The following is a 20,759-nucleotide window of genomic DNA, read 5'->3' on the forward strand; positions in this document are numbered from 1 at the left end:
GCCTTTGCTACGAGTTTCCGGGTTCAATTCCCGGTAAAGAGGATCGAACTCAGTACAATGGTGTAGATTCCACTTTACCTGTAGACTTTGTGCTGTATGGCCTCGTTGTTAAAGGATGTGACTACAACCGAATCAAATCAGGATATTAATAGTGATTAGTGATACTAAATGTAGATTTGTTGTACTTACATTTAAAATTATATCATGTAAAAATTACAGATACTCACCAATGAGAAGAGTCGTGGATTGATCCATGTCTTAACATTGTCCTCCAGATACCGCTGGGCAATTTGCGCTATATGACCATTGGTTGTCGGCGATGTATATGTTATGCTGTAAAATAAAACAAACTACCATTACAAGATGATAAAAGCAAAACATCAAGGTACATATTCATTATGACCAACACAAACTTTAAACTGTCTTCTACCTAAGTATAGAACCGAAAAAGCACTCCTTGTTCACTATCGACTACGCACGTAGTTCTTTATTTTGCCGAAACTGCATCACAAGTGGGAATACATACCTGTCATCTACAAATTTATTTATATGGTGACTTGAAATGTGCGTTATCGTCTAAAATCCAAGACATTTCCCCTAGCTTCTATACAATGTGCATAGTAGCACAGCATTGTTGGTTGCTTATGATGAAAGGATAAGCGGCTTTTGTTACTGAAGAAAAAAACTGCTTTTACATTTCCCATGATTCTCTTTGTAAACCATCTTTGCGAAAGTTTATTTACGAGTTTTACGTCCATGATTATGCCCTTTAGGTTAAAAGGACATGAAAAATAAGTAAATGAGCAAAGAATAATATACAACAGCCAGACCTCGAGCAGAATTCGAATTAGAGACGCAGATTTTGTAGTATAACCCCTCTTTATACAGGGTGATTCAAAAAACGGGAAATTTTAATGAAATTATGTAATTCTCAAAACATTTTTTTAATTATTTATCTAATTTAATAGTAGAAATAATACCATTTTAGAGTACATATAGCACAATTTATTTTCTGAAGATGACACCGAGCAGATGAGCTCCTTCTCTATGTAAACATTCCTGTAGTCTCTTTGTTACATTGTGTCCATAGGATTGTCTTGTGTCCAATATCTAAAATTTTGTTTCCCTGAGGTAGAAATGGGCTTCGTCTCACATCCACAGTTTGTTAATGAACTCCTCGTCCTCCTTTATCTTTTGAAGCATTAATTCACAAAACTGTCGTCGTGATCGTTGGGTTTCAGTTCCTGGACGATCTGGAACTTGTATATATGGCATTGCAAGTCCCGTACTTCGAACACTCGAACTATGCAACTGTAAAGATGTTCAGTGATGACGGATTGACCGACATGGACTTCTTATGACAGCATCTCGAACAGCTTGGATATTATCTTGTGTACGAACGATTCGCACACGGCGTAGATATTTCTTTTTCTTTTGCCGAACCAGTTTGCTCGAAATTACGTATCCACGTTTTAATTGCATGTGCTGATGGAACACGATCATGGCGTCCTAAATTAAAATGAAAGTGGAATTCTCTACGTGCCCCCAACACATTATCATTGTTCTTGTATCGCGAAAGCACGCTGCACATCACTCCAAGCATTCATAATGACTAAATGGCAGGATGTCGTTGACAGGCTGTTATTCAGTGTTACCAAAACGCCCACTGTTGCCAACATAAATTTTAAAATTTCCCGTTTCTTTAAATCACCCTGTAGAACATACAGAAGCCTGATTTACACAGAATTCAAATTCTCATTATTAGTTTAAAAAAAAAAAAAAGAATGATATGAAAATGTTATATTTGAATACTTATTATAGCGCTGTCATTTGAAAACAAAGAAACGAAGTAATATTGTATTTCATTTTAAACAGAATGTAACCTTGTGTATTTCATAAGGTTAACGGTCTTGGGTTCTAACATAAGCAATTTGACAATTCAAAAGCCACGCCTGTATACAACAAAACAATAAGAATGCCAATAACCATTTGTAGTTTCTTTCATACCTGCCGTATCATAATACATATTCTTACAAGACGATTGCAATCTTACAAAAAAAAAAAAAAAAAAAAGTTAAGAATGGTTTAACAGTTACGATTCCTTTCAAGTCAATCATCTAGTTGAAAAGAAAACAGAAACAAAAACAAAAAAAGGACAAACAGTTTAGTTACTGGTAATACTTTGTTGTGCGCGGTATCATTACAACACACAAAGGGATATTTTTAAAGTACATTAGCATTGGTAATTCATACCATTTTCCAACACTACAAAACTCGTATTTAGTATTATCTCACATTTCTTGGTCAATGCGGATACTGTTAAAAAAAAAAAAAAGAAGATTCTTGAGAGAAAGATGCAAATTAGGGGTGGAGATGGTATTGTATGTTACACTCTGAATATGTTATTTATTAAAAACAAACCACTTCCGAGATTTGAATTGAAAGATAATATCAAATAAACAATCTAGCTTTTGCATACAAACAAGTTTACAGTAATAGAAAAAGACAAGAGAGGGTTAAAAAAAAATCTGCAAATATAAGATTGAGTAGAAATGACATTTTAAGTCAGCAAGCAATTGGGAGTTTCCTCTCACAAGTTCACAGAGTTTTCTTAATGTTCTAACTTCAATGTTCAAAAATTGTCCTTGAACAAAAATAACTTTATGATAAAAAGGCCTTGTGTCCATCTTAAACACAAACTAAACACACTTTCTTACAAGGCTCTCTATAGTCTTTATTATAGTAGTCTGAAGAAGATAGTAATATACTTCCGAAACTGTAACATTTCTAGTTAATTTATAATAAAGATTATAGACAGCCTTGTAAGGAAAGTGTGTTTAGTTTGTGTTTAAAAATAACTTTGTTCAGGACTGCCCACAAAGCAAAAGGAAACGAGATGAAATGGAAGTTTTGGGAGAAGATATGAGACAAGACACCACTTTCACTTTTTCGGGATACATTAAATCCTTTTAGGTAAATTGACGTTTTTTGTAAACTAACTTGATGCATAATCGCTGCAGTAAAGATTTTTTTTTTTTTTAATTTCTGTTCTATTCAAGGGAACCTTTGATTCGAGGTTAGCGTCCATTTTTTAGTATCGAGGGTATACGAAACTTGGACTTACAGTTTAAGGTGGAATACGAACCACTGTAACCTTTTCAAGGCTGTCCCATCGGGAATCGAACAAGGGACTCCGTACACCAGAGACGCGCGCACTAGCCACTAGACCAGAAGGAAGAGGTAAGGGAACATGTATTGCTATCAGAATTACCCACGCTTCGTGATTTGGGGATGGAGTATCTTTTATTTCAGGATGTACAGTCAGAGACAAAAGTTCTTTCAGTTTGATGAAATTAGTTTAGAAAATAATTTCAGAATGGAAGGACAATTTGAGTACAGTTTTCAGTAAATTAAGAATAATTTAATTTTTTGTATTTTTCAGTCTTGAAACTTGGTGAAACTGTGTACGTTCCGCCGTTATTCCCAAAATAAATTTTACCAAACGAAAATAACTTTTGTTGCTGACTGTACACACGTTCTTCAAAAAGTAATATACGGCGAAAGGTATACAAGAGAAAGGTTCTGCATTACGACGTTAAAGAATACTTCATATTATATAGGCTCATAGGCGTCGAATGTATAGAGAAAGAGGATGTGTTCTCTGTTTGTTTTCAAAGATACTCCATGCGAACAGAACGCATTGTAAGTAGCAAGCATTTAATATTGTAATCTCGCTTTTACATAGTGTTGACCACGAGACGAGACGATAAATAAGGCTTTGCCGTCTCGTCTCGTCTCGCTATTCGGCAAGCTTCTTGTCCCGTCCCATAAATGTGTAACTTCCGACTAATGTTGTAGAAGGACAGGCCGGATAACAAAAGAACTAGATAGGCTGGAGTCCGTCCCACCTATACTATTAAATAAATAACATTTTATATCAAATCTCGCTCGTATTAATATGTTCTGACCTCTTACTACTGACCAGTACTTCATAAAAGAAATTGTTGTGTTGTACTGTACGTTATAAAACTATTACAGGAAAAGGGAGCCCTAGAATAATGATAATAATAAAAGTATTATATATATTTCAAGATAAATTTAAAAATGTCTAATTAAATTGAAGGAAACATGAATAATATAAACCAGAGGTTCACAATTTCTCCACTAGCGCACTATCATAAGTCGTATGTACCACCCAACAGCAACCTCGCGTACCACAGGTTGAGAAAATACATTGGCGTATTTTGTGGGCTACCGGGCCTACCGGCGGTAGCCCTAGAATATTAAAAAATAAAATTTTGATTATAGAAACTAATTTATATTGATAATTTTTATACTTTAGTATCTTCTTTCGATGATATAAGTTTCTGAGAACTGTATGTATTTAGAAACATCTACTAGCTTCTTTGCACGCAGTCTGTCTCGCTTCCTTAAGAGGTCTTCGATGTGACAACCCAGCAGTAACCACTTCTCGGGTTACTACAGCAAGAATCGTGTAGTTATGAGCGCATTCTCCATCGCTTCACCCCTACTCACAGCGTACGAACGGGCTGCCAGCCCAGGTAACATCAGTTGCCTCGAGAGAAATCGGTTTCTTGGGCGTGAGCGAAGAGTAAATTGAAGTTATACGAGTAATAACTGCGCATTTTGGGGGTCCTGGGAATTGTCACGGACATCTTGAGCCTCGTTACGTAGCGGTATGCGCCAACACAAGGCAAATTCTGTTTAACAGTATTTTGCGATAGTTGTCATAGCTGTCATAAATACTTGTTTCATTATTTGCGTTACGTTGCGAAGCTCTTACAGACTGAGGCTCCTTCGTTGGTTAATTGCCTATTTCAATATTCTTTATTACTATCACAACTTCCATTTACTCTGGTGAGTAGAGTTACCACCTATCCAAGATGTAGGAACAATTCATGCAGCAAATGAAGGTGGAAATGTACGATTGTTTTCTGTAATACTAATAAGATAATATAAAAATTAATAGTGATAAAAGAGGTGTTTTAAGCTTTTCTCTTATTTTGAAGACTGTATATTAATGTGGAAACTAAATAATAATAATAATAATAATAATAATAATAATAATAATAATAATAATAATAATAATAATAATAATAATAATAATAATAATAATAATAATAATAATAATAATAATATTGTTATTATATTATTATTATTATTATTATTATTATTATTATTATTATTATTATTATTATTATTATTATTATTATTATGTACAGGTGGTATATAGATTAGTGGTAGCCCAAGCCATCAAACCAATATACGCCGCTGAGAAAATATATAAATAAACAAATAAACAAATAAGGTATAAATAAACAAATAAGGTATAAATAAACAAATAAGGTAGATAAATAATTACACAAATATGAAAAGATAGGTTTAAAAATGTCAAAACCTACGGTTTTCAGTTTTTGACAATGTCTTTAATGGATGACTGCTTCCTTTTGGTACAGTCATGTTTTTATAAAAGCGTTAGAAATTGAATTGATCGTTTAAATAAATTCTTCATTTTATTACAGAGTTTCTCTCTCTCTCTCTCTCTCTGTGTGTGTGTGTGTGTGTGTGTGTGTGTGTGATTTTTTCTAACTAGGCCAAATAATCGAAAGTCTACTGTACTTGACTTTTTGAAATAGTACTTGGCAGATTCACTTAGTAATTTCTTGGCCGAGAAGCTAGCCCGTGTTGTCCTGCCTTTGATCCTCGTTCAAGCCAATTGCGTGAGATACAAAGACTAATAATGGGTTAGCTTCGATTTTAAACAGTAGACAACGTCTCATGTACATAGACTCGATGTAGAAAATGAACGTTAAATTATAAAAATCAAACAACCAAGTTTCAGTAATAACAGACACATAGGAAATATTTTGATATCCATAAAAATATCGTTTTTTTTTTCACGGATTTGAAGTATCATAAGTGCAAAACGCACTGTAAAAAGTTACCTTTTCAAGAGGTATCCGTTTGGAGTTAATTTGTTACATGGATTCCAAAATTCAAATTCATTTTTTCACGCAACGAATAACATTTTTGTTACATTTTGAAGTATCTTCAAAATTATTAATTTCTTTTTCACCAGGATTTAATTATCGTATATTTACCCATTATTGTACACCAGTTATTGTGCAAATTTCCTCTGCTTCCAAAATATTTGGAAAGATACATTTTAAGTATTGGGAACAAGATCAGAGAACACACTATAAACACTAAAGTAAAATTTGGGCACTTAATTTCATTTATCTTTGCCGTGTGAGTATTTGAGAGAGTGTGTGAGAGAGATCGGATCCACTCATTTGGGCTTACCAAAAGAGACGACGAAGTGGTGGGGGGAGAAGGGAGAATTATCCAATCCCAGCCCCCTTCCTCTCTCTCCTGCAAAATCCCTCTAGCCAAAAACCACTTTAGTGGGTGACAAATTCTCCCAAAAGCTCTACAATTCGCATTACTGCAGCGTCATTAATCACGAGATTCAGGATGGCCCTCTGACATCTCTCCCGATTTCTGCATCGTCTCATCTGATGGAAGTTTGAGGCACTCTCTCTCACACACACACATCCACATCTACAAATACACACACACACACTTACGCACGCAAAAAATCAACCTATGCTCTCCGGTTAGTTAAACTTCCCACTTCTGCAATCCCTTCTCCCTCATTCCACAAAAGTATTTAAGCCATATTTTTTTCTCCTCCATGTCTGTCCTCGATCCTCATTTGTTTTCCGGTTAATCCTCTTCGGAATGTTGTTTACATCAGTGGAGAGTTTATTCACTAGAACGTCGACAAAACTCTCAACAACGTTTACACACTGCGTCAATTTTCCCTTCTGCGCCCAAGTTCACGCAAACTAACCTCTTGTTCTGTGCGCTTGGAATTGTCTTCTCCGCCGTTTCCTCGTACTATAAACTAATCGAATTCTGGTTTCTTTTTCGAGCGGATTGTTTAATACCTAACGAGATTCTACAGCTTCCTCCAGATTTTTCAGTTTCGTCACGTCGGTCGGGTTCTTTCAGAGAATGCTGTCAGGTAAATCGCATTACCAGGAGGTGCCATGGAATAACTATTAAGTACTAACGCAAAACGACAACCAGCATATGCTATTAATTCCCTCCCCCCCCCACACACACATTACACTACACTACACTGATTATTATTTATACCTGTCTGTAAAAAGTATATTTTCAAAACGGAAATGAGATTTTATTTATTAATTTCTCTCTAAAACACATTGAAGAACTGATGTACTGTTTACTTATGACTAAAGCCAGGATTCCAACGCAATTAAGGTAAGTGTAGAGCCTCGACTATCGTCAAATAGATGACAGCACGTGCACTGCCCAGTGTATTTTATAGGGAGCTACAATATTCAAAATAATTCAATCAAATTCAAAAGATGGATATTGCAAGACTGTACACGTGTTCTCAACACCACGTGCTGGCTGTAAACAACTTCAGACGACAACCACGAAAAATATATCATCAAACATCGTCAACGATCGCTAAGTGACGAAGATGAATGAAGTCAGCAACATTTCCGAATAAAAGGAGCCAACAAACACATACCGCAGAAGGTATCAATCTCAACCGATTAATCATCACCTAATCTCTCTCTAGAACGCCTGGTCTCTGAGAACTCCTTTATCATTACCATTCTCTAGAACGCCTGGTCTCAGAGCTCTTTATCCTCACCACTCTCTAGGATGCTGGTCTCTAAGAGCTTCTTTATCCTTGACGCCTGGTCTGTGAGAGGTACGACTCTTTGGCCGCAAGAGCCTTGAATCCTGTTACCCTAGGACGCTTGGTCTCTGGATCCCTACAAACTCACCAACAGGAACTTAATATTTGAACTGTAATTAGTTGTTACTGTACATAAAAGGAATTCTATACTAAGAGGTGACTGGCAAAGTCCAAACATTTCCGTGTACTATTTTAAGCTCTACCCTAAAAGACAGAATTTTACAATATACAAACGTTGTCAAAAGGCAAGTTGCATAATTAATTACAGAATAGTACTTGCACTTTCTTATCTTGTTTCTTTCATTATTGATAGCATTAACTTCACTCTTCATTCATAACATGCTCTCAATCATAAAACTGTTTCATTTATTAAGTAACATTATGTATTACACGGATTATTTTCTGATTATTATTCTATTTGTCTTTGGGCTGTGTTTGAATATTCCTCTTTTGAATATGATTGAATTACGACTTTTGAATATCATCATTTTCTACAAAATACTTGGAAAGGTAGAGGACATAGGCTGAACCTATTGACAATAGGAAGAGATAATTTCCTTTTGTACGTAGTAGGTGCGTAGAGAACAAATATACTGATTTATTTTTATTTAGCAAATTTACAGACATACATTATACACATTCCAATTTACATGCGCGTAGGAAAGATTTTAAAAAAATAACAATAACAATGAAGAAAAAAGGGACGAAAGGAAATCGGCCCATTGTCAAAAGTTAAAATGCACGATTTCATCATTGCCACGTGGAACAGAAAGAGAAATGAATGCGGGAATGCATCAGTCAGGATGTCTGGTCACTGGGTACGAACCCGTGATCTCCCGATTGCGAAGTAAAGATGTTAATTGCTAGCCAATACTAGATTTAAATCAATAAGTACTCTTATTCAAGTTTTATATCGCATTACTTTTAAAAATATATTTGCGCACTACTGCAAATTTATTGGTTTCTTAAAAAAAATACATAAAGTTATCCCATAGAAAAAATGTTCATTGTTATTTAAAATTCATTAAAATTGGTAGTTATTGCTCTCCAAGCTTTCAGCTCGTCTGCAAATTGCCTGCACACTAGCGACATCTCTTGACGTTAGGTAGAAGCCAGTGCAGCTACGCACAACTCTTAAATATTTTGAAGCTTGGCTATTAGCGTTACTAACAGACCGATATGTTTTTTGCATTATAAATAGAATTGCTTCCACTGAGTTAGTTAAGTAATTTCGTCATTTCCGGTGACAACGAAAGTCAAGGTCGCAAATGTTTCACTTTCGGTTGCAAACAGAATGCCTGCTACAGGTACAGAAAGCTTAGTCCTGGGCATAATCCACTTCTGTAGTATGTCGCAACAATTATTTACAGTGAATGTTTAATGAAGGAAGCATTAATAGGAATTGAAGATTTCAAGATTGGAGGGCAGATCATTAGCAAGATCAGGTATGCAAATGATACGGTTATTATAGCTAGAACCGAAGGACTACAGGAGATGATTGACACAATAGTTGACACTGTTAAACTATATGGAATGGAAATCAACATCGAAAAGTCGAAAGTCATGTGAATATCACGAAGAAACGCGCCCTTACGGGTCAGAGTAGAAAGAGAACTTGAAGAGGTCGGTAATTTCAAGTATCTGGGAAGTATTTTGACAAGAGACTTATTTCACCAAAGAGATCAGGTAAAGAATTGCCATAGCAGAAGAAGCATTCAACAAGAAAAGATCACACTTAACTAACAGGCTCAATATTGGACTTTCAAATGGAGCATTGGATTGTATGGTTCAGAGATTTGGACATTACGGAAGTTCGAGAAGAAATATTTAGAGAGCTTCGAAATATGGTGTTGGAGGAAAATGGACACAGAGAGCAACAAACGAAGATGTTTGAAAACAGATAGGAGAGTAGAGGACACTTCTAGCCACCATCCTTTGTAGGAATGCCACTTGGATTGGACACATCTTGCGAAGAATTTGTCTTCTTCATGCTGCATAAAAGGAAAGATGGAAGGAAAGCGAGGAATAGGAAGAAGAAGAACACAACTGATCGATGATTTGAGAAACAGAAGAAAATATTGGGAGTTAAAAGAGGAAGCTGAGGATCGAAAAACGTGGAAGAAACATTTTCAGGCCTAAATCTAAAATAAAAAATAAAAAGTCTTTAGTCCTAGGACCTTCCGAGAGGCAGAATACTTAATATATCCCATAACACGTTTCCTTAATTTCTTTACCTCTGTTCTTTTAGGATCATACTGTGAGCCCTAGACAAGAGCACTGTTACTCCATCCATCCGTTACTCCTTACTATAAATTTTGAACGAAAGCAAATTTCTGAATTCTATTTCTTGCAATAGACAGACAGAGAGACTATCTTGCCCGAGTGTGCTAATAGAGTCCATCGCAGATAGTGTCGGTTGATTTTTCCAATACGCCAATCGGCGCTATAGATTTCACTTGCCTTGGAACCCACTTTTTGGTGCTTTTTCGGGGGGGGGGGCGACTATTTTGTCACAAGCTCCTGTTTTGAGTGACAGATCACAATAACGTTTGTAGTATCATCCGGGCTAAACCCATTCTCCTGACATTGTTTCACTATGCGTACGTTGAAAAAACGAGCATGGAAAATAGCCACGATATAGCTTTCCCTATGATGGTTTAAATTAGATATCATCTTACGACATTCACTCTAGGTACTCAGACACCTACAACTTCAGGAAGATTACTCTCCACGACAAGAGACATAGCGGTCTAGCTTTAGTGTCATTCCTCAAATGGAAGTGGTCAAATTGCTAATTCGGTCCAACAAACCGAACAACTTTCTGCATAAGAATGGTCGGAATTATCTTATATAAATTCTTATTCCATCTGACCGCACATAAGTTATTCTGGGGGTATGTTGGATCAGTGGTAGCGCGCTCATCTTAAGTGCATCGGGTTCCTGGTTCAATCTCCGGCCAAGTAAGTTTGTGGTGGACAAGATCGTGTCCGTGAGATTTCTCGGGGTACTCCCGTTTCCTCCCACATTCTCATTCTATCAATTCTTCCATCATCATTCACTTACCTTAATCATCGTCTCCCTTAGCCTAATGGACGTTAAACTAAAAGATTTCATTTCATTTTTTTCGTAAGTCATTTAAAACGAAAAAATAAAAGTGTTTGCTAATAGAGTCATATAGAAGCAATAGACGTCAAGGTGATTAGAAAAAACCTACACAGAAATTAAAAGTGAATTGAACAACGTCATCCAATTAACACAAACTTTGCTCAACGTAGGCGTAAACCATCATCTGAACACTACTGAAAAAAAAAATCTTCTTGTCATTTTTTTGTTTTAACTCGTATACAGTTTCAACAACAAAAAATTATCTTCCCACTACTGTTCCATTTAATGCTCATTAGTAAATTATACGTTAGGTGGTAAGAGAACAGGAACACTAATAATATATTTCTTTAAAAAATTTCTCGTTCTTTGTAGCTTCTCATGCTCGTTAAAAGTGTAACATATAAAACGGCCACTACAAACAGCTACCGAGAGTATTTTGTGTTTATTGTTTTTTCATTCTTCTTTGTTTTAAACACTCTTCTCTGACGATCTTCATTTGATGTTAGGATAATTGTTCTTCCTTGAAAAATTACTTTAAAAAACGAAAGACAAAAAGTGTTCGCATGCACTGAACTCCACATATCTGCTAAAGGAAAGATTTATTTTTCTTACTGTACTAAAGTTTTTTTTTTTTTTTTTTAGATTATCCAGAGGATGGTTTGCGCATACGTCAAGTAGTTTGTCAGAGACGGATCTAGAACGTAAAAACTGGGGAGGGGGCAGCCAGAACCCAAACTGTGATATATCATGAGTTTACTATAAACTTTCAAAAATATATAAATAATACCTTAAATTATTTTTGTCACTCAAAAAACTTTGGGGCCTACGCACCCCCGGCCTCAGGCTACATCCGCCACTGGAGTTTGTCTTAATTCGATGATATTATTCACTTTACTTTGAAACTTGTTGAGTAATTCCAACATCTCAAAGCTCATTGATTTATATATAATGTAATGATATATACAGGGTGTTCATGAACTCAGTGCCACAGATTTAGGAGATGGTTCCTTATATCAAATGAACAAAAAAAAGCTCTCATAAATATAAGTCAGGAAACTTTTCGTTTGAGAGTAACCGTCAAAAAATGCGAAACACGATGTTTCGAAACGCCCTAGTTTTAAAATTATAGGACCTAACAGAAGTGGTTCAAAGGATTACACAGGAACTAAGCGTGTTCTCTATCTAAATATTCATATTTCATAATCCACCCGTACCGGCGTCACGAATTATATAAAGTAAGTTCGGGTACGAGATATGCTTTTAAGTAGTAACTAAGCATTCGTTGCGTGGGTAGTAGTGTTTCTGGTATTCGAACAAATACGCGTCTGGTGGCATTGGTGTTTCTTCCAGGTACGATTTGTTGGGAGGATTTGCCCTCCCGGAGTTGGACAATTCCCCTCCCTAGAGCTAAGAAAAATTAAATTGCTAACATTTTGATCCTGCCCCCGGACAAAAGTTTCTGAAAGGAAGCTTGGGGGTGGACAAAAAAAAAAAAAAAAGTTAACAGCGGCACAACTTTAGGGCCAGCATTGCAAATGGGCTTATCATGGTCCACCGATTTCGTCCTTTTCTGATTCAGAAATACCAGATTATGTATTCCGGTGATTTTATATTAAAGTCCTAAACATTCACGCCTCCAGCGGAGAGTAAGTGGTAGCAATCCCATTTCCTTCGGAGTTTCGAAAGGGATTCGGTTCTTCGAAATACATCTCGGAACATTTTAGATTTGCTTACTCATTCACTACAGTATTTAATATATTTACTGTATTAATAAAGTTAAATAATTTATTACATGAAGAATATTGTTTGTATCAATATGTGCATTTTTGTGACTTCGCTTATGTATCAATCTTACACGTTACATATTACAGGGTGTAAATGAACTAGACCGATAAACTGTAAGAGGTCATCCTTATACCAAATAAGAAAAAACAACTTCATCTGGCCATGTGGGGAAAAGTGCATAGTTTTGGAGCTAAGGTTGTTTCCACGCAAGATGAACCGTCGAGCTGGCAGTCCCTAACATTTCCTACTTCACCCAGACGCATTTCGTGTTCACTATTGTCAAAGCTTACTTTTTGTTGTTGTTGTTGTTGTTATTGTTGCTCATTTTGGATCCACCTTCAAGTCCGAGCATATCTGCATATCTGGGAATTCCTTACACCTTGTAGGATGACGTATGTGATTTTCTTAACGCTGCATCATATGGATTTAAAGCGTCGAGTGTGGTATACATTTAAATACATGTGAAATGTCTCACTTAGTGTTCCCCACGAGAGAGAGCTCTTCCAATAGAAACAAATATATTTTTCGAGACGAAAAAGTACCGGTACTATCAATCACTACACCTTTCCGAGACGAAACAGCTCCAAATTCAGTGTCATGGGCAACACAAGTCTCACTTGGCACTGAGCTCTAGACAACTTCCTGATTAGCCCATCCCACATCTTTGCTGCACACACTCAATCTGGAAGCGGCACATTTCAGAAAAAAAAAGTCTCTCTCTTTGTGTGTGTGTATTTCTCTCCAATATATATATATATATATATATATATATATATATATATATATATAAAGATCATTTATTAAGTAGTGACAACTGTGTTAATGCGGCACAAGAGCAACTGCATTGAAAATCCACTGAATGCGTTTCAAGGCCACCACAAAGTGTTTTTCAATGCCACAATTTTTTTGGCCACTTCGCGTTGGATACCGTTGGTTGTATATGATCAGCCGATTTTGGCCACCTGCCGACGGCTTCCTCATCGCTTGCGAAAGTGTGTTTGGGAGAACTCTTTAAACCATGTTGCCTGTTCGCTATTCAGTCCCCCCATCCGTTAGCTTCTGTACAAAGACACAATCTGTCCGTGGAGCTCCTTCGTGGCTAAGCGGTTAGCGTACGCGCCTTTGGCGCGGGAGACCCGGGTTCGATTCCCGGCGGGAGCTCATGTGGTTCGGATTCCACGTTAATAAGTAGGTCCAAGTCTCATATAGCCTCGCTGCTGAACGGGACGTAAAACTCAAAATCAATCAATCAACAATCTGTCCGTGACGTTGAAATGCTTCAAGGCCAAGGGAGGTGGTAATGATGAGATGGGTGATAATGGATGAATGAAGAACGTGGGGAAAAAACTGGAAAATCCCGAGAAAACCTACGCAAACGGTGTTTATCCTCTACAAAGCCTACTTTGGGATGGGAGCAGGGACCCCACGCACCAGAGACGCGCGTTCTATCATTAAGCCACCGTGGGCCAAAAGCACATACCCGTGGCCTTCAAAAACATACACTGACGGACATAAGTATTCACACAGTGCCTTGTTTGTCGTATAGGTGGTAATATTTTTGTAACACGGACCCCAACTAAAGAATTACTTGTAACAAAAGAAAACGACAGCTCCGTAGTATACGTTATATAAAGAACATATACATCAGAAATAAATATTTACACTAAAAAGTAAGTAATATTGTCGATTCCACCTTGTTGCAGAGGCCATAAATATTCACATAAAACAAAAAAAAAAAAAAAAAAAAAAAAGAGAGAGAGAGAGAGTCCTGTATAATATGAACCAATCTTAATAGCTTGTATTCCGTCTCTCTCGTTGAATCACACACGTCAGTCTGCGTTTCATTGATTTTGTCAATTTTCGTGTCACTTCCCTGCTAATGTTCCATTCTTCACACAGTCATTCCTTTTGATTGTAGTTTGGTCGATATGTGGTGTTTTCTTATTCTTCATTCCAACTCATTCCACGGATGTTCAATGAGATTGAGATCTGGGGACTGAGGTGGAGTTTGGAGGGTATGGCGCGTGTTGTACAAGAGCCAGCTACGAACAATGTACGACGTATGTTTGGAATCGCTGTCTTGCTGGAAGTAGTAATCACTCTCAAGACCTAGTTTTTGGGCACTGGTTACTAAATATTGCTTCGGAATATCGAGATATGCAAAACGGTTCATGGTTCCATCAATAAACACTAGTTCCCCGACACCTGCCGTTGCCATACACTCCTAGACAATAAGACCACCACCACCATATTTCATTGTGCCCTAGACGTTGGCTAGTTCCAGCTCAGTATTTAGCTTTCTCTACACTAACATGCGTCCATCATATTTGAAAATATTAAATTTGCTTTTGTCTGAAAAAATAACTTTATTTCAGAACACAGCGTCTTTTCACATGTACTCATTTGCAAATGCGAGTATTTTCTTCCATTTATATGGCTTGTTCTTGGGGATTCGGGTACTGTAAAGAATACGTCAATTAGTCGTCGGACGTACTTTCTACCCATGGTCCTCACGTATCTGTGCAGCAATTACAGATGGCGTTCTTTTCGTGTTCTTTTTCATTTCCTTGATTACGTCCCTTTTTTCTTTCTTGGTAAGCTCGTCTGGACGCCCAATACGTTGTCCGTTTCCTACTGTTTTCGTGCCTTTATATTTTTTCAACACACTACATATAATATATCGGCTTCTTTGCATTATTCGTCCAATATCCGCAGACCATTTGTCTTCTTTATATAGATTTACCATTATATTCCCCTCTTCAATCGTTGTTACCTTCTGTTTGCGACCCATTTTACCGTCAAGCACTAGGGATGCGCACGAGACAAGATTTGAGACTGTCTCGTCTCAAAAATGTGCTGTAAAAGTGATGTCTCGACTCGAAAAACGTATATTTTTATATTGGAAGAGCTGCGTCTCGACTCGAATTTTCTCAGGAAAATTCTGTCTCAACTCGACTCGTGCGCATCCCTATCAAGCACTTAACCTGGCTCTTCTTTTTCACACAGATGTCTTTTCACAGAACCACTTTACTCGCTAACGTCCGTACACGAACTGGTGCGCTTTCGTTTTATTTTCTCCCTAAGTACGTCGCTGTGTGAATGTTTATGTCCCCACACAGACCTACAATGACTAGGTTTTCCTCTGTCTTTTACTACATGCTTCTGCTCTCCATCTCATTCCGTACAATTAAGTAGCATAGAGTGTTGCAACAATTATTCACCAGAAGGAACGATCAACTCATAATCTATCTTGTCGTGTACAATAGTTTGTCTTCACTTGGTACCTGGGTGAATACTTATGTCCGTCAGTGTACAATGGTGGTTTTCCGTTCCTACAGCTATTTTGGCTGCTATAGCTACACAATAGGAAGGAGTAATACATCAACTATTTTCATTCAAAAATCACTACAGTTCGCTAATTGCCAACACATGAACAATAAAAACAAGAAATCAACTTGAGTTACAAATAGCAGGGAGGGGGATAAACTTGTGGTTTATTTATTCCTTAAGAGGCCAGTTGCGTTCTAGGCTGATACAAAGGAAGGTGGGAACTAGAACTGTCAATTAGTTGATTTAATAACATTTTGTAAATATGTTCCTAAATTTACGATATGCGTTAACAATATGTTTTTGTTCTCTTATTCTCTCCTTCACTGTGTATGAGAGCGTCTGTTTACAGGAGAGAGAGCAAGCACAAGTGCAAAAAGCAAAAGCTAAACTCCGTCAAATGGAACTCTTTGGAGTGCTACGTACAGAGAGAGGCCTCACCTCATCGTCAGTTGTCATTTTCCACCATGTCAGTTCATTTCCTTTTGAAACTTTTCTCTCTCTCTCTCTCTCTCTCTTTCTCTTTGCCAAGCGTAATCAATTCCTATTTACTTCTCGTTCTTCATTAGTGGGTTTACCAACAAGGCCTGAATTGCCGCTGTTAGCGATCCCACAGTTCTATCAATCTGATCCCTCCAATTCACTTGCTTCTTTCAATCTATCGTATTCGACGACGGTTTCAATTCTCATCGAAATGTGCGCGAGATTTACTGTACTTTTCTTTACATACACAGAAAAGTCTTCTTCTTCATGTACTATCAAGAAAGAAATTATATTTCTACGTTTGCATCGATGCGGAATTTCATGTTCATATATCACTTAAAATTTCTTCTTCTCCTTTCTTTTTAAAAGATAGAATATCATTATCATTAATTTACTTCACAATAAGGAAAATTTATTCACATAAATTCTATAAAACGAGGTTTCTTTCCTATTTCCTTTGTTACGAATTCTGGTATCGTGAGTTAGTTTGCACTGTTCGGAATCACTACTACACACCTAGGTATGTGTGTAAATACGGAGCAGTGGCGGCTCTAGAATTCTCTGTAATAGGAAAATTACATTAGCAATGGGAGTGAAGTCGGAAACGCTTTTTCATTAATTTGCTACCGTCTCTATGTCTTCTATGTTCCAATCCTTGTTTTCCTAAAGGAATCCTATGACACTTATCAGACAGTCTTCTTTTCTTTCTTATTTTTTACATTTTCATTAGTTTTAACTATCTTATAGCGATGTTGATAACTAGACAATTCTATGGCCTATGGAACCCGGAGGTTCAATGCCGCGTTCACAAGAGTTCTCCTCTGACTTCTATCCTTAGGCCAATTGGATCCAGTTTCTACTTTGTATTCCTATTTCTGCGAGATCTATCTTAATATTGTTCTCCCATCTGCGCCTAGGGCTTCCTAATTGTCGTTTTCCGGTTGGTCTCCCAGATAAGATTTTGAAAGCTTTCCTACTGTCTTCCGTCCTGGCTACATGACCTACCCACCTGAGCCCCCTAGACTTGATGACCCTAATAATGTTGGGTAAATCGTATAAATTATGTGGTTCCTAGTTATGAAGTTTCCACCATTTCCCATTCCCGTTTCTCTTGGGTCCGAATATCCGTCTCAGGATCTTGTTCTCAAATACTTTCAATCTATGTTCTTCCTTCGAGTAAGCGACCATGTTTCGCAATCATACAGAACAACAGGCGTGATTATCGTTTTATGTATTTTAAGCTTCAAATTCCACGGCAGAATTCGCGATGACAAGAGATTTTGAACTGAATAATAACAAGAATTCCCTGTTTTTAGTCGACAATTGCTGCGTGAATATGGTTTTCGCCTGTTGATATTGATCCTAGATATTTGAAAGTATCCACTTTATGAAAAGTATTATTCGATATTTTAGCTCATCCATAATTTGCCGTATTGTGATCCTGACGAACTTCTATGTATCTACTTTTCGCTGCATTTACTTCTGAACCCAGGTCCCTGCAAGCGTTTAATAAGACCTCTAATCTACTTAACTGTCAATCCTTGAGTAATCGAATGTCTTTACATTACTTGGGTGGAGATGGTATGGGGAGTATTCACGATACCCACTATTTACACCCAAAAAATGATAACACAATTCTGAGACATTCCAAACGACATTTCAGTAGAAAAATTAACATAACTAATATGGCAATTTATCACTTGATGAATACTCAGCTAACCGTTTCGTAGAATTATGGTGACTACTTAGAAAATACTTTAGTGTAAGATTTTATTTTCGTTTTAAATTTTGTAATAGGCGTCTCATTAAAAAAAAAAAAAAACTACATTATTATTAAATTCAGGACACACTGCTTGATCTATTATACACTGGCTGGTTCATTTCTGTAAAACCGAAATTTCCGAGTTCGTGAACCTGGAACAGGCACCACTCACTTGTTGCATTGTCGTCTTATTTTGCACAAGTTTAACTAGTAGTATGGGGAGCTGATTCTTCCCTATCTTTATTTAAAATGTATAAAGTGACATATCACATATAATGTTATACAAATGGAAGAAGAAACTCCTTTATTTCTTAGCAGATTAAAAATACATAATAAAGTGAGTTGTATGATGGGTTAAATTCCACTATACCCAATGCACTGGTAGGAACAGGCCAAACGCACAGCTTCTACTTCGTCGCTTTGTTCGTGTCTACTCGGTTTCATTCGGAAGAAAGCAACCCTCTCGACATCGACAGCAAATTGAATGGTGTTGCACACTTCTATAGTCTTTCCAGCCTTAGAAAAAAGTAGATGTAAACAAACCCACCTGACTACCAGTGGGTCGATGACCAGTGATTGGTTGTTGGACTCACTGCACTAGTATCCTACCGCAATATAATCCCTACTAAAATAATAATTTCAAATAAAGATATCTGAATTTATCCTGCATTTTGTGATAATAAACGCAATATATATAATATTTAACAACAGATGTAGCTTTATTTCAACCTCACGCGTATTTGGACATATAGTATTTACTGCGCATGCGTATGCGCTCGCGCGCCTACCCCACTCATTTAAAATTATAGCAGAATGCAGAGTTTTGTGGTGACCATATGTGACAATAATCCATTTTCGTCTCGTGTTACAAAACACAAAAGAGGACACAGGAACAGCGGTAAGCTCGTTTATATAAGGATTTAAGAAAATACATATTTCCAATATAGTGTCAGTACGTTAATTATTTACCAACCAACTATAGCCTTAACACTGTGGAAATTATGCGACGACAGTAAGCTAGCAGACGATCTTGCTGTTCACGTCTCTGGCTGCCGAAGCACGTGTGAGCCGCGGAGTAATACATTTCGCTTTGTTTATGTCTACTTTGTTCTAAGGCTGGAAAGAGTCTAGAGCAGGAGACTTGCAGTAAGACAGCGAATGGGCTTTTTTGTCCCTAGAAAATGCAGGTCTTAAAATAATTTAAATATTGTTTAGAGGACAAAAGAGTAGAACAAGCTGTTCCGTGAAGGAATTGCCGCAGACTTAATACCTACTGTTTAATGAAGAATCTGAATCACACGTGCTCCTACCGGGAATTGAACATTGGTGTTTCATGCTGAGCACGCGTTTACTAATCATATATCCACGAGAAAGCTCCAAATTATCCATAAAGTCCCGCATGTCTAGCGAGGACCGAATTTACTGAATAATCGAAAGTGTTCCCCGCCTTAAACGTTTCTACACGACTTAACAACTGACACAAAACCACGATAATTTTGACCTTTAAGCTATTAGAGGAGAGAGAAGTAAATAAACTTGTGTTTCTGTAGCCTATTTCGTTGTAAAATGTGAAATTTTATTTCTCGATATCTTAGTGTTCTCTATTTATTTGTAATTGATAATTATTTATTTGGATTTCAGTGGTAACACTCACATAATTGGATGTAGCTTTGCATGCATGCTTTCACAAAAACATTGTAAATGTAAATAAATTTAAAAATGGTTCATGCATATTCCTTTGTAGTATCCATACATCAGGTATTTTTACATTCTGAAATCATACAGTACATTAAGAAGATACTCCTAATTTGGTATATAAGCGTCACAAATCAATCATTTTTCGAAAACCTACTGATGGTTATAGCCGTTCTGGAAAACATCCCATACTTGTGAATAGCATATTTTAGAAGTCTAAAAATCGCAGTCACGTTTTGTATATACCTGATACCAGTACAGAAGTCTGAAAAATCATTTTCTATTGTGTCATGGTATTACTAACATTTGAAGCAAGACAATTGTGTCTGGGATGAAAAGGCTGGATCTTTCCTTTCTGATTTATTGACTTCATCCACCATTCTATACATAATGATCGCCTCTGACTGCAGAGCCAGTCATTGGTATTGTTCTAACAGAGCGGAAGTTAAAAGGCTTGTTTTCTCAGCATGCATATAACGCTGAAAGTGATCTGTGAAGTTGAAATAAAGAGAAGGAGAAAAGAGATATAATATACCGGAGGAGACATAAAGAAACGTTAGGCTATTGTGTTGCATCCTCTCTATACAACACTCCAGACAGCTAGCCGACTGTGATTCTCTGTAATTTTCTCGCCAGCTACAGAAAAAGAGCGGAACGATGCTACAAGGTGATCTTAGTGACGAAAATGACAACTTCCTATTGAAACGCTAATGGGCCATTTTTCTCGCTCGACTTGGATGGATGGATAGAAGAGAGTGTTTCTCTATAGATCCGCTTCCTTATTTGGAGAATGGATGCAAACAGTAGTACAAACTGATGGATATCTTTAAAAACTTTTATCTA

At 36.9% G+C, this 20,759-nt stretch overlaps 1 protein-coding gene across 1 annotated transcript in view; it reads right to left on the reverse strand.

Annotated features, from left to right (window-relative positions):
* Positions 1-20,759, reverse strand: part of LOC145685971 (uncharacterized) — a 1,426,958-nt gene that overhangs the window by 987,222 nt on the left and 418,977 nt on the right. Inside the window, 1 exon segment of the mRNA XM_081758763.1 lies at positions 228-333. Within this exon segment, the coding sequence (XP_081614889.1) occupies positions 228-333 (106 nt within the window).

This window comes from Thermobia domestica, chromosome 5, assembly GCF_964235325.1.
Source record: "Thermobia domestica chromosome 5, izTheDome1.hap1.1, whole genome shotgun sequence".
Classification (NCBI taxonomy): Eukaryota; Metazoa; Arthropoda; class Insecta; order Zygentoma; family Lepismatidae; genus Thermobia; species Thermobia domestica.